We start from the raw sequence: 13,741 nt of genomic DNA, 5'->3' as shown, positions 1-13,741 counted from the left end.
GGTTGGCCCTGCCCTGCCTCCTCCCGGCGCTGACAGGCGCAGGGTGGGCCTGCCCTTGGCTCGGGTGCGGCCTACGTGGATCCCAAGCAGCGGGATTGCAGAGGGCAGTTTATAGCTGTTGTTGTGTCGCCCCGCCCCCTTCAGGCACTGCTGTGCAGGAGTGACTCCTGGCGTGCTGCAGGATGGGGATTTGAGTTCCCTGGAATGTCGAAGTCCGTAGGAGGCCAGTTCCACCTTTAACCGCCGTAGTTAGAGCCCGCGCAGCTGGATTTCAGAGGGCAGTTTATAGCCATTGTCATGTGGCCCCTCCAACTTCAGGGACCATTGAGCAGGAGTGAGTCCTGGCACACTGCAGGGTGGGGGTTTGCGTCCCCTAGAATGTTGGAGTCCATTGGAGGTCACTTCCACCTCTAACTGTCGTAGTGAGAGTCCAAGCATAGGGATTGCAGAGGGAAGTTTATAGCCGTCGCCATGTGGCCCCGCCCCCTTCAGGCACCACTGTGCATGAGAGCCTCCTGCCACTCTGCAGGATAGCGGCTTGAGTCCCCTAGAATGTTGGTGTCCACTGGAGGTCAGTTCCACTTCTAACTGTCGTAGTGTTCATATAGTCCATTGTGGTTTAGTACCAGGCAGCACTCTAGATGTGCTCCTTGACTCTGGCTGTTCCTGAAGGGTAATTGACTAAAGGTAACAGCATATAGAATTCCTAAATTTTACAGCATTTCAATACGTCCCCCAGATGATTTTCACAAAGAAACGTATTAAATATGAGTAAGTTCTTGACTGCTACATCCAACTGCAAACAAATAGATAATTTTACAATGCATGTATGTCTGCAGGCCATGCCCACAACTGTCTTCAATAGCATTTGAGTGAGAACTGTGTATACTATTAGTACCAGCATGCTTTCAGAGACTGGTAACGGAGTCAAATAAAAGGCAATTGCTAAATATGCCTTGAAACGTACTACCTGAAATTGAAAAAGGGTCTGTTTGGAGTTTTGACCACTAACTTTCAAGCGCATCTTTTAAGTATATTCATATTAACTTTAGTTTTGCCCATTGATTATGTGGCATTGGGAGGGGCTTAAATTGTGACCCCTTGTACTTACCCGTCACTTATACTAACATACCTCAGATTAAATGGCACATAATGGTACTTCCAGAGGGGAGTTGGATTTTCTGTGCTTGTGAAAAGTTACACTGTGGGGTTATTGTTTACCTCATTAGAGAATACCAACAGAACATGATTTATTCCATTTGCTGCCAGTTGCTAATTTTCATCAGCGCTGTATAAAGTATCATTCTGCTGGCACTGTCCAGTTTAAGATGCCATAAGGAAAACTGCTGTTGGAGAACTTTCACAGACAAATGTGCCTTGAAGGAAACAATGTTCTGAATCTACTTTAGTGAAAGATGTTTAGGTGTTAAAAATGTCCACGCCTCATATATAGTATTCTCAATGACAAGCATCAGTTGATTAAATATTACATAGGACTAGTTGCCACTCTGTAGTTGTGATTATTACCGCACTCCATAGGAAGTCCTCTTTTTCTGCACCCATGAGAGCAACTCAAAAAAACACTAGTTGAAAATACACCAATGTTTCCGGCAGGGCGGCCTTGCCATCAGTTGGTTCCTTTTCTTGGTTTGGTAAATAGTCTTTCAGACTTTTTGAAATTATTTGGGAAAAACCGTCTGTCCAATGTGCATGCAAGAAATCTGTTTATTTTCCATAATTGTTCTTAAACACACAAAAAATCCATATAGTTCTTCACAAGCAACAAAAACTGATGAAATTGGCCATGCACTCCCCTCTCCTCCTCCAATGTAATCTGATGCATAAGTAGCCTGCCTCCGCCCCAGCCCTCTAATGCAGACCTCTGCTGGCAGTCAAACAGGCCAGGAAAGGATCTAAACACCAAGGGGCAGATTGATGTTTGACTTGCGCCTCATTTACGCCGCCGTTGCGTCACTTTTGTGACGCAGCGGCAGCGCAAATCCTGCACCATGGTGCGGGGTATTTACAACGTGACACATCTGGGAGATGCGTCACGTTGTAAAGCCCTGCGCCACATGTAGGCATTCCAGGGCAGGGGGGGGCGTTCCGGCGCAGGAACGCCTCCTAAAAGTGGCTGAGTGAAATCTACAAGATTTCACTCAGTCACTTTTGAGCCCATGCTGCGTCAAAACCCTGCGCCTGATTGACGCAGCATTGTGCAGATAGGGCCCCCCAGAGCATTGCTGGAGCTGCGTCGCACTTGCGACGCAACTCCAGCAATGCGCCACTTTCACGGCACAGATGCGTGACGCATCTGTGCCGTTTTTGCCCCATGGTGCGCCGCATTATAAATGCGGCGCATCCATGGTGGCGGAGCTGGGGCGCAAAATAACTGGCGCATCCCTGCTGATATGCAGGGATGCGTCTGTTATTATAAATATGCCCCTAAATACCCATTGCCTCCAAACCCTTTGCCTGACCAGGAGAAGGGGGGGCTTGGGGTTTAGGGATATGGAGGAAGAATAGGTGCAATATGCAAGAGCCTGTGTCCAAAATTCAGCAAGGGTGACACATGATAAATTACAATAAAAAGTGTAAATAGTTCAAATCTTTGGGGCAGATTTACAAGAAGATGCCGCAGCGTGGAACCGCAAACCCTTTGGCTGTGCCACGCTGCAGCACTTTCAGAGCGCAGGAATGTAACATATTTACAATGGTATGTCGCATTTCTGTGCTCTGCCATGCGCTGGCGCACAAACACCTGCCATGTGCCAGCACAGGCACCCTTGCAAAATAATGCCTGTGTCATTGGGAGATTGTTTTTGTGCAGGAAGGGGCACCTTCCTGCACAAAAACAATTACTACAGGCCTTTCCCTCTTTCAATGCGTGATGTAGAATGGCCCTAGGGTGGCGTAGCAAACTGACGCATTTCCAGGTTCATGAATCCTCGTAAATCTGGAAATATGTCTGGTTTCATGGGTGTTGCGTAGGAACACCCACAGCAACACCCATGGAACGCCCCTTTCTCGCAAAGTGCTGCGTGTAAATGGGTCATATTTACAAGGACAGGAAAAGCCACATAGTGTGGCTTTTCCTGTCCTTGTAAATATGGGGCAGAGAAATGCGCTGCCAGTGGGTCACAAAAAGTGCTGTATTGGCAGCGCAAGGGGCTTGTAAATCTGCCCCTTTGAACCTTCCTGATTCATAACTGGAAACTCGAGGTGGGTGAGCAGCACTTCGCAATTTGCTGACCTGAACCTCCAGAGATCATTGATGAATCGGGGTGGGGGATGATTAGAGGTTTCTGGATGGTTGTATTTTGGAGCCAATTGCAATAGTTATTCTTAAGTTCTTTGCGCTGTTTTCCTGCTGAGAAGCTGCAGAGATTCGCAAAGACTACGGGTAGGCGTTGATGAATGACTGTGATCCAATGAAAAGTTTAGGGCAAATAAGCAGATATGAAATAATGAAGCCCAATGGAAGGCTATAGACAGACTTCTAGAAGTGACCCATTCAATCAGAAACATGTTCTGTGAAATAAACTGGATTCACACAATTCCCATACTTGTATTATTACGCATGTATTTCAGGGGCACACTCTCCAGAAATACTTTACATTGAAAAGCTTGATACGGTGTGGAGGACAATGGATAATAAAAACAGGCGAGATTCATCCTTGAGCAGTAAAACAGGACACAAACAATAAAGAACAATCTAGTAGAGATGGAGACAAACCGAAGAGAGAGAAGCAGCTTTAGTTGATCTTGTTGAACACGTTTGCTAGGAGACTTCTAGTAGGTTTCAAGGTTGGTGGTTGCTCTGGTGATGGAAATATATTTTGTAGATCTAAAGGGATGAAAGATCTGGTTTTAGATGTGTTGCGTCATGGTTCTGGTACCGTGAGGCCATGAAGAGTTAGTGATCCAAAGGGCAGTTTAGAGGAGAGGTGATGGTGTGTGCAAGTTTAGAAGGAGGAGGACCATTGATGTTAACAGAGGTGGACAAATGTGCCTTGACATCAGTGGGATTCAATCATCATGCCAAAGTGTGTCAGAAGGGAAAGGTGGGGATGGAGTGTGGTAGTGTGAATGCAGTGTGTTGGTACATTATTTAAAGGATCTTGTGGCCATGTGACTTGTCAAATTTGAAACTGAGGTTTCAAGCATTAAAATAGGTGAGTAGGAACCTGACACACAAAGACAATGTTTAGTGATTTTTTTAGAGCAGTGGTTATTTGGAATGGGGCTTATAGTGGGGAAGGGTGCACATTCCAGAAATTCAAAGAATTTTTAACATAATGGGGCAGATTATGATGCAGCCGTAAAAAAGGCTCTGACACTCAGTTGGAGCCTTTTCAGCCGCATCGTAATTAGCCGCTCGGATTCATTTACGACCACCCCTTTATGATAAAGGAGTTCGTAACCGAATCTGACCTAGCATCAGTCCGCCAGTCGGAACCTGTTTAGTAATCTCAAGGGCAGGCCTTTCCACCCTTAAGATTACAATGACGGTTTCTGACATGGTTTCCACGCATGTCTGCTGACATGGAAACCATGCCGGAAAGTGTCTTTGGTCACGGCCAATGGGTCACCTATGGTTCCCCCCTGTTAATCCCTGCACCTCGTGGCAGGCACATTGAGGTGCTTGCCAAAGGGTGCAGGTATGAACCACACCCCCCATTTTGCATTGGGAGCATGCATTACGCCCGGTTTACGGCCAGAATACATGCACCCAATGTAAAATATAGGAATGCGACTAAACAGTGTTCGGTCCCATCCTAATCAATCAGGGGAATTGTAAGCACACTACTCACCTGTGAGGGTCTCAAGGTGCTGGGGGGCGGGGTAAGTAACTCCATTCAGTCGAAGAGCCCAGTATTGAGTGTCTTCCTGAAGATGTTCAGGGAGGGGGCTCGTCTGATTTTGATAGGGAGTTCGTTCCAGGTCTTGGCTACGTGTAGGAGAAGGCTCTTCCACCTGTTCTGGCTCTGCGGATGTGTGGGGTTTTGGCAAGGGTGAGGTTGGGGGATCTTAGGTTCCTCTTGGGTTGGTGGAAGGAGATTCTTTTGTTGAGGTATTGGGGTCCAGTGTTGTAGGTGCATTTGTAGGCATGGGTGAGTATGTTTACAGTAGCTCTCTTCTCGATGGGGAGCCAGTGGAGAGTCCGCAGGTGTTGGGTGATGTGTTCATGTCGAGGGATGCCGAGTACGATTCTGGCTGCGGAGTTCTGTATGGTCTGGAGCTTGTGTAGAGGGCGTTTCCGTAGTTGAGTCTGCTGGTTATGAATGCGTGGGGGACGGTCTTTCGTGTTTCGGGGGGATCCATTTAAAGGTCTGTTGGAGGATGCGGAGGGTTTTGAAGCAGATGGAGGTGACAGTGTTGACCTGTCAGGTCATGGAGAGGAAGGAGTCGAGTATGAGGCCTAGGTTCTCGCCGTGGTCGGTGGGGGTGGGAGGACTACCGAGGGCAGTGGGTCACCAGGTGTTGTCCCATGCATAGGGAGAGGGGCCAAGGCCAAGGCATTGAGTTTCAGGCAGCTGCTGCTCATCCAGGATGGGACGTCCTGAATTCCTTCCTGGAAGTTGAGTCTGGTGGTGGCGGAGTCCTTGGTGACGAAGACTATGAGCTGGGTGTCATCGGCATAGGATACTATGCTGAGTCCGTGCTGTCTGATGATGGTGGCGAGTGGGGCCATGTATATGTTGAAGAGCATGGGGCGGAGCGATGATCCTTGGGGTACTCCGCAATTGATTTCCGTGGGTGCGTAGAGAAAGGGTGGTAGTCTGATTCTTTGGGTTCTGTCGGTGAGGAACGAGTGGATCCTGTCGAGGGCGGTTCCTTGTATGCTGGAATCGTGGAGTCTGACGGTAAGTGTGCGGTGGGAGTGTCAAATGCTGCCAAGAGGTCGAGTAGTATCAGGGCCGCGGTAGATCCTTGGTCGAGGAGGGTATGGATGTCATCTGTGGCGGCGAGTAGAGGGGTCTCGGTGCTGTGGCTGCTGCAGAATCTGGATTGGAAGGGGTTGAGGATGGAGTTTTCTTGGATGAATTTTGTTAGTTGTGCATTGACGGCCTTCTCAGTAACTTTGGCTGCGAAGGAGAGGAGGGAGATGGGACGGTAGTTCTTCAGGTCCGTGGGATCTGCTGAGGACCTCTTGAGCAGGGGTCTGACTTCTGCATGTTTCCAGTTGTCAGGAAAGATGCCGGTCTTAAAGGTGGTTTTGAAGGTGCATCCTAGTTCTAAATGATGGATGTGGTGGCTCTGTGGAAGATGTGTGGCGGGCAGGGGTCTGTGTGGGCCCCTGAGTGGATGCCTTTCATGGTCGAAGTGGTGTTTTTGGTGGTGACTGAGGTACAGGAAAAGATGGTGGGCTGGCTGGCGTTGCTGGAGAGGGAAGTGGTTTCGGAATCAGGTGCCTGGTTGTTGAAGTTGTCGTAGAGGCTCTTGATTTTCAGATGGAAGTAGGATCTGAGCTTGTTGCAGAGGTCCTGGGAGGGGGTGATGTCCTTGGTTACACTGGCGGGCTTGGTGAATTCCTGGATGACGCTGAAGAGTTCCTTGGAGTTACTGGAGTTGGCGAGGATCTTGTTTGGAATGAAGGCCCTTTTGGTGGATCTGATGCGTTGGTGGCATTCTGTAATGGCATTCTTGTAGGTGGTGTGGTCTTCTGATGTTTTGCTGTTCCTCCAGTTTGTCACGAGACGTCTGCAGGTGTGTCTGGATTCTTGGAAGTCAGCAGGGAACCAGGTGGCCTTCCTGGGGTGCAGTCTGTCAGGATTGTGTAGTTTTTTGGCTGCGAGGGTGACGTCAGTGGAGCTGTTGGGGACACTATGGTTGAGGGTGGAGTTGAGCTGCTCCTCAGTGACTTTGCTCATGTTTCTTCATGGAGGGCATAGTGCAGGTTTGGGCGGCGTGTGGTTGTCGATGTGGAAGTGTACGCAGTGGTAGTCTGTCCAGGGGGTGGCGTGGTGTGGCTGAAATGGATGTTGTTAGTTCCTGCAAAGATGGGGTCGAGGGTGTGTCCTGCCATGTGGGTAGGCGTGGTGATGAGCTGTTTCAGTCTGATGCTGGCGAGGTTGTCCAGTAGGGTTATGGAGTTGGGTTTGTTGGGATTGTTGTAGTGGAAGTTCAGGTCTCCGACGAGTATGTAGTCCATGGATCGGTGATGATGTCGGGGGCGGCGGAGGAGTTGGTCCAGGTTTCTGTAAAGAAGGCGCCGTCTGGTGAGAGGGTGTCGAGGAGGTCCCAGATCTCTATGGCATGTCTGTGCAGGGAGCGCACGTTGAGGAGTATGCAGTTTAGGGCTCCAGAGGTGTTGGTGACCGCCGTGGGGTCGGTGTCTGAAGGGGGAAGTTCGGAGGCGAAGGTCTGGTGGCAGTGGCGGCAGGAGAACGGACAGCTGGCAGTTATTGTTCCTCCCTGGGTTGAGTGCGAGGAGGGTCGTAGCAGTGCATGGTCGGAGATCCAGGGGTTCTGGCACTGGTCGCGAATAGGTACAGACTTGCCTTTGGCGCGGTGCAGCCACGCATTGCCACTGTTAAATATTGTTAGGGAAGCTCAGGTGGGAGGCGGGAGCGTGAGTGGCAGGGGGGAGGGGCAGCAGGGGAGCAGCAGTGGGAAAACGAGCAAAACGCGCAAAAAACGAGTCACAGAATTAACAGTGACAGAATTAACAGAGTTAACAATATCTACACACCTACAAAAAACAATGAAGAGAGAAGGATGACACAGGCAAAACGGGCACAACAAGGCAGGTGGCACCAGAGGAAGCAGCAGAGGCAGGCTCAAACCCTACCAGATCCCTATCAGCGGCATCGGCACATTGGTGGAGCTACTGCTAATGGGCCGGTCGGGACCTCTGACCGGGTGTCGGTCAGTCTGTTGGGCGGAAACACATAATCTGCCCCAATGTATCTTCCCAATACTTTGTATAATAAGTACCTTGTTATATGTGCAACCCATTAATAGTACATTTTGTGAATGTTTAAAAAATCATTCTTACCTGAGTATGTTTTCCACCCCATGAGATGGCACTCTCGTTAATTACAAGCTTTAAGCCTGAAAGAGCTCTGCCATTATAGGTTCCCACTTTCACAAAGCTGCTGGTGTTATTAGATGTCATGTGCCAATGCAACAAATCAACTAATGGCAAAGAGTCTCCATATGAATCAAACAACATTTCTCTGCCACCTGAGCTCTCCACATGAACGTTCTTCACATAGTGCAACATCTGTGTGTAAAATTGAATATTGTCTCAAAATTCATAATGAAGATGCTTGAAATTCATGACTAAATGTGTATGGAGTCTGCATGGGTGGGACTGAGATGCAGATATGGGATGGAATGATAATACAGTTTTACTGTTAGACCAAGTAAAAGTGTAACATATGGGTGACCTCACCTGCCATGGTTGGAAATCCTTAGGATCTGCACATGTCCTGTTGATGAAGGGACCTTCTTGATCTTTACAATCAAGGAGATCATGCAGTGCCTGGGCCAAGGCATGGGCGGCTTTGTGTGCAGAATAAGGGAACATAAAATCCTTTACTTCAAACACTGAAGCGTCAAGTGATTCCAGATTTTCTTTCCCAGTACAGAGTACCAGCCCAGCTGTCACATTTCCAGCTCTTGTTTCATTAAGTGGGTTTGCCCATGGGCATTTGAACACCTGCTCCCAGAATGTCTTTATGAAGATATCTTCAGACCTCTTCAATGGATTAATGTTATAGAGGAATTCTTTGAACCCAGGAATTTCACCTCTGTGAAGTACCATTCCCAGTGTGCCATTCAGTGTTTCCCACAGGTTTTTCTGTGAAAAAACTGGTGAAGGAATCCAGCCTGGAATGCCAATCCATACTTTAGTGGTGATCCCCTGAAGCGATATCTCTTTTAGAAATGGGACCATATGCACTGTAAACGTGTAACAGACAATCACAGTGGCAGTAGATCTTTGTACAATATCAACGACAAGGGCTAGAGAGGTCCTAGTGGATTGTGTAGGTAGAGTTTCAAAGAAGTCAATGCAGATCCCATCCTTTGCAACCGCTTCCTTAAGTTTCTGACTGCCTTGAAGACCAAGATCATTATTGGAGGCCAGAATTCCAATCCATGTGCAGCCAAACTTGAGAAGCAACTGAACAACAGCATCCACCTGAAAGGAGGTACTTGCCACTGTCCGTAGGAAAGATGGGAACTGCACTTTGTCGCTTAGGATTGGGAGTCCAGAACCATAGCTTATCTGCTGTGAGGAAAACTCCTTTTTAGAATAACAGTTAAAACATTCCTGAACCTCCGCACGTGCTAAACTTTGTGTTTAAATGTAAAAAATGATAAATTAACAGTACTTTATTTTATGTACTCACAGGTATGCATTAAATTCTCCATGGATATTTGTGCCCATGGAAATTGGCAAGCATATATTTCTATACAAGGAAATATATATGTACATAAGAGTATCTAGTTCTTAAATGTCGCAACTAACTACAGCTTACCTGTGGAATTTTCCATACAGAAAGTGTGCAGTGGATATCTTTAGTGGACAATCAATGCCAGAGAATGCATATAGTAGGAATTACTTCCAACACAAAGATCTAGACATAATCAGCTAAGTTCTTGCATTGTTCCTCTTGGCAACATTCATGAGAAAGAGAAGGAGACCATATGGCAGCACCTCACTGATACAGTCCATGAATTGAGGCAGAACAGTGCACTATGTGAAAAGTCAAGATAAATTGCTGGGATGAGAAGAATCTTTCAAAGGTAAAACTCTCCAGAATGCATGTGTCAGCTACTGGCTGGTGGCAACATGGTTTGTACAATTATCACATCTTTCCTGTTTCTTCTTTCTCGGTTCCTTTAGCCCCCTAATCACTCCTGCTCCATCACACCTGCCATCTTTTTGACTGCAAAATGCAATGATACTGCTGGCCCATGGTTTGAAGATGATGTCCTATTTCATTTCAGGCAGTACCTGTGGGCCAATGCCCCATCTGCGAATAAGAGACACTTAGCAGTTCTGAGTCAACAGGCTGTTCTGGAGGCTAACTATGCATGGCTGTGTAAGTTCAAAAGATTACAGTACCATTCCCTTGTTATCTGTATTGCCTTCCTTTGTCATTGTTCCCTTTGTTCCTTTTGCCCACTCCTCCATCCTCTTTTCTCTTATTCCCTCTTTTACATTTCCCTAATTTTGCCTCTGGTCCCCTGTGATCTCTTTCTGCTTCCTCTCTTCACTGGCTTTCCCTATCCCTCCATGATACCAAGCGTCTATTGCTACAAGGTCCCCCCTGTGTTTCTCTGGTTCTAAGTATCAAATCCGAAATATCAGTAGTTGATGGGCTCAATTTTTTCACCACCCTACAGCAACTGTAAGATCAGTGAGTGGAAACACACACCATCATTCAGTTGGAGCCTGGACAGACATCTGGTGAACAGTAAAAGACAGGATGCAGGACAGCTAAATATGGTGTCCATGATGGTGGAATTAACATATTTACCTAATAATCCTCAATGATATTATTCTGACTACTTTAGCAGGATTAATGCTGACACATTTAAAATAAAACACATACACTAATCTCTTTCAAATAATCCAAGATGAAAGAGAGTAAAAATTAGTATGCAGATGAATAAGAAGTATGCAATTAAATACAATAAAGTGAACAATATAAGTGCTGTGTTTAAAACATAAGTAGAAATTATAAAGCCAATCATAAAACTTTACATTTTAGAAATTAAAAATGTAAACGGGCAATTTGGTATCCCCTTGGGAATCTTGGTATCCACTGAAAATTCTAAATAACAAACCCCTTGAGGTTCCTTTTAAGTCTCAGGCATTTACTTTATCTGGGCTTCATTTAATAATTACTCTTTTGCAGTAAATGACAGATGCTAATCCCTTTCAAGAACATCAAAACTGTTAGATGAAAAGGACCACAAATAAATAACAAGTAACTAGCATACAGCCCTTGCAAGTACCACGTATCAGGTGTTAGACTAACACATTTCAGTGTGGTGGTCTGCATCACCACACTGAAACGTAAAGTCATACATTATAGCACCTGCTCAGCTGTAAAAGCGGGACCATTGCTACTGCATCATAACTAGAGCTCCTGAAACACAGAATGAGATTAACTGGATCTGTGCTTACCTGGTTTAATTCTTTCCTCCAAAATAGATCTCAAAGATTCAAGGTCAATCAATCCATGTCCAACCCCGTTCCAGTCACGTTAGGAGTACCGCAAGGCTTTTCCCTTTCACCCACACTTTTCAACCTCTTCATGGAGCCACTCACCGAACTTCTCAGTCTCTACAATGTCCATTTTCACATGTATGCAGACTACACCACAACTAACTCTACATTTCGATCCACTCACTTGAGGACATCAAATCTCTCAACTAAACCCTACACAAAACTCAAACATGGTTGGCCGAAAACCATTTGAAACTAAACTTCCTCAAAATGGAATTCCTCTTAATCGCCCCTCCCCCCAACAAATCGTCCATCATCCTCGACTCAAAGGGCAACTTCTCATTGTCGAATCAGCGAAATCGCCGGGTGTGACACTGGACAGAAACCTAAAGATGCAGAAACATATCAGCACCTCCAGAAAAGGAGCACATTTCTACATGAACACACTGAGAAGACTGAAATCCTTCCTCCCAGCAAAAGACTTCAAACAAGCAGTTCAAGCCCTAGTAATCCCAAGAGTGGAATATGGGGCTGTAGCCCTATGCGGCCTCCCCAGATCAACAATAGCCCCGCTAAGAGACTCTATCAACTCAGCTGCGAGACTCATCACAGGTTCAAAATAAACTCTCACAGCTCTCCAGACCTTAGAGCCCTCAACTAGCTACCGTTCGAAGCTAAAATTCATCTGAAAATCGCAAGTATAACGCACAAGGCCTTACATCACAACACTCTGAGCTATCTAGCTCAGAAACTGGTACTCTCTTCTGGTAATTAAGCCTCCAGGACCTTCTCTGGAATGGCTCCCAGGATCTGGAATGCTTTGCCCACCGAAACAAGACTGAACCCTTCTAGTGCCTCCTTAAAAATAGAACTGAAAGTGATTCTCATGGCTAAATTCACTTGAATTTTTTCTTACTTATTCTTACTTATTACTGTAATATACTTACTAGTCTGTATTAGTGATTACCTTGTATTGGAATTACCTATATTTTTATTTTTCCATGCTTGTACCTGTTTCCAACATCTGCCATGTAAAGCGCTCTGATACCCACAAGGATCTTGCTCATGCTATATAAAACCTTCAAATAAATAAATAAATAAATAAATAAGATTGAATTTAAGATGGAGTGGCAGTTTGCAGTCATGGTGCGTGCTGCTCCCGGCAGGCTTGGTGCGGGCTCAGCTGCTCGCAGAGCTCTAGCTGCTGCTACAATGTGACACTGATAATTGGATCCACTCGACACTGCGCACCGCAGCATGTCAGGAGTCACTGTGCCAAATGGCTACTACTGTGATAGTGTGGTCAGGATGAGTTGCCAGACACACACTTTAATAGGCGGGTCAGTCCTGCCACCTGCTGCGCAAGCGGGTGGAAGTTCTTGAGAATATTAAGTTTTGCCTGCTGGCGGTAATCATAGCAGTGCAACTCACACAATGCAAGCGGAGCCCAGAACACACCACCCACCCTCAGAATAAGCCTATTTGCTGCGGTGGGGCTGGGAGATCGTCTGATTTGTGGCAGTTACCAGGCGCGTACTTGACATATTTGATGTTCCAGACAATTTGGGAATGCGGCGCATGCTGCACTTGATGGTACAGGTGGCCGCTCGAGCCTGAACCATAGATTTCCTCACCCTGCACATGACCCATAAGTGGTGGTTAAAGCCGTTCCTGTCTATCTTTCTGCTGGATGGCACGGGCGGCCAGAACCAGGACACTCTTACAGTCTCAAGGCAGCTCATCAGCTGCCTGGCACCCAGTACAGAGGCACCAGACCTCCAGGCACAGTGTCGGGTGAGTGCTTAAAATGAAGCATTTGATTTGTCAAACATTCATGAAAATTATTGTAAGACCATGGTTTTCTCCTCAGAAAATATTACTCAAAAACTGTTTTGATGTTCCATTAACCTGTATCATTGATAATTCGTTTTCTATTAAGCATCGGCCAGACAACTTCCACATTTAGCTATTTACTTCTCAAATTACAATGACATTCTTTCATGAATCATGCATGTGTTAAAATGTAGCACTCCTGAAGGTGATTATCAATGTCTAACTAAAAGCAACGTGTGAAAGCAGATGCAGACAGTAATGTTCAATGGTCCAAGTGAGGCAGGGGGAGGTATGAGGGGCAGGACATACTCATACTATTATATTTTTAGAACAGCTCCCAAACTTTTTGTAAAAAGACAACTGTACCGGGGCGGTTTATTCCAAGAGTTGAAATACTTCAGCTTAAGTCTCCTGTTCTGTGATGCAGCTGGAGGGGCACACAGCTAACTATCATTCCCTCTTCGAATACCAGTTTGGCTACCCAGCCGCCTTCCTGCCTTTTGCTCTGAAGCTTGCAGATTTTCTACTACCAGAGGCTTCCCTTGTCCCTGCTCAGGCCACTTCACACCTCATTAGGACAGGTTAGCTCAGCTTGGCAGAGACTGTCCAGTCCGAGAAGGGCTGCTGGAAGGCTGGATTTGGGCTCATCAGAAAAGCAAGTTTTATAACTTCTTTTCTGTGATATTGTTTCAATAAATCTAACAATGGCAAGTTGTT

At 46.4% G+C, this 13,741-nt stretch overlaps 1 protein-coding gene across 1 annotated transcript in view; it reads right to left on the bottom strand.

Annotated features, from left to right (window-relative positions):
• Positions 1-13,741, bottom strand: part of LOC146796876 (vomeronasal type-2 receptor 26-like) — a 117,443-nt gene that overhangs the window by 35,436 nt on the left and 68,266 nt on the right. The window contains exons 4-5 of the mRNA XM_085631410.1: positions 8,402-9,238; positions 8,003-8,230 (exon numbers count right to left, since the gene is read on the bottom strand). Coding sequence (XP_085487536.1) covers positions 8,003-8,230; positions 8,402-9,238 — 1,065 coding nt within the window. The remainder of the gene's footprint in view (positions 1-8,002; positions 8,231-8,401; positions 9,239-13,741) is intronic.

The sequence above is a fragment of the Triturus cristatus genome, chromosome 10, assembly GCF_964204655.1.
Source record: "Triturus cristatus chromosome 10, aTriCri1.1, whole genome shotgun sequence".
NCBI lineage: Eukaryota > Metazoa > Chordata > Amphibia > Caudata > Salamandridae > Triturus > Triturus cristatus.
This window is presented reverse-complemented; position numbering and strand designations above follow the sequence as displayed.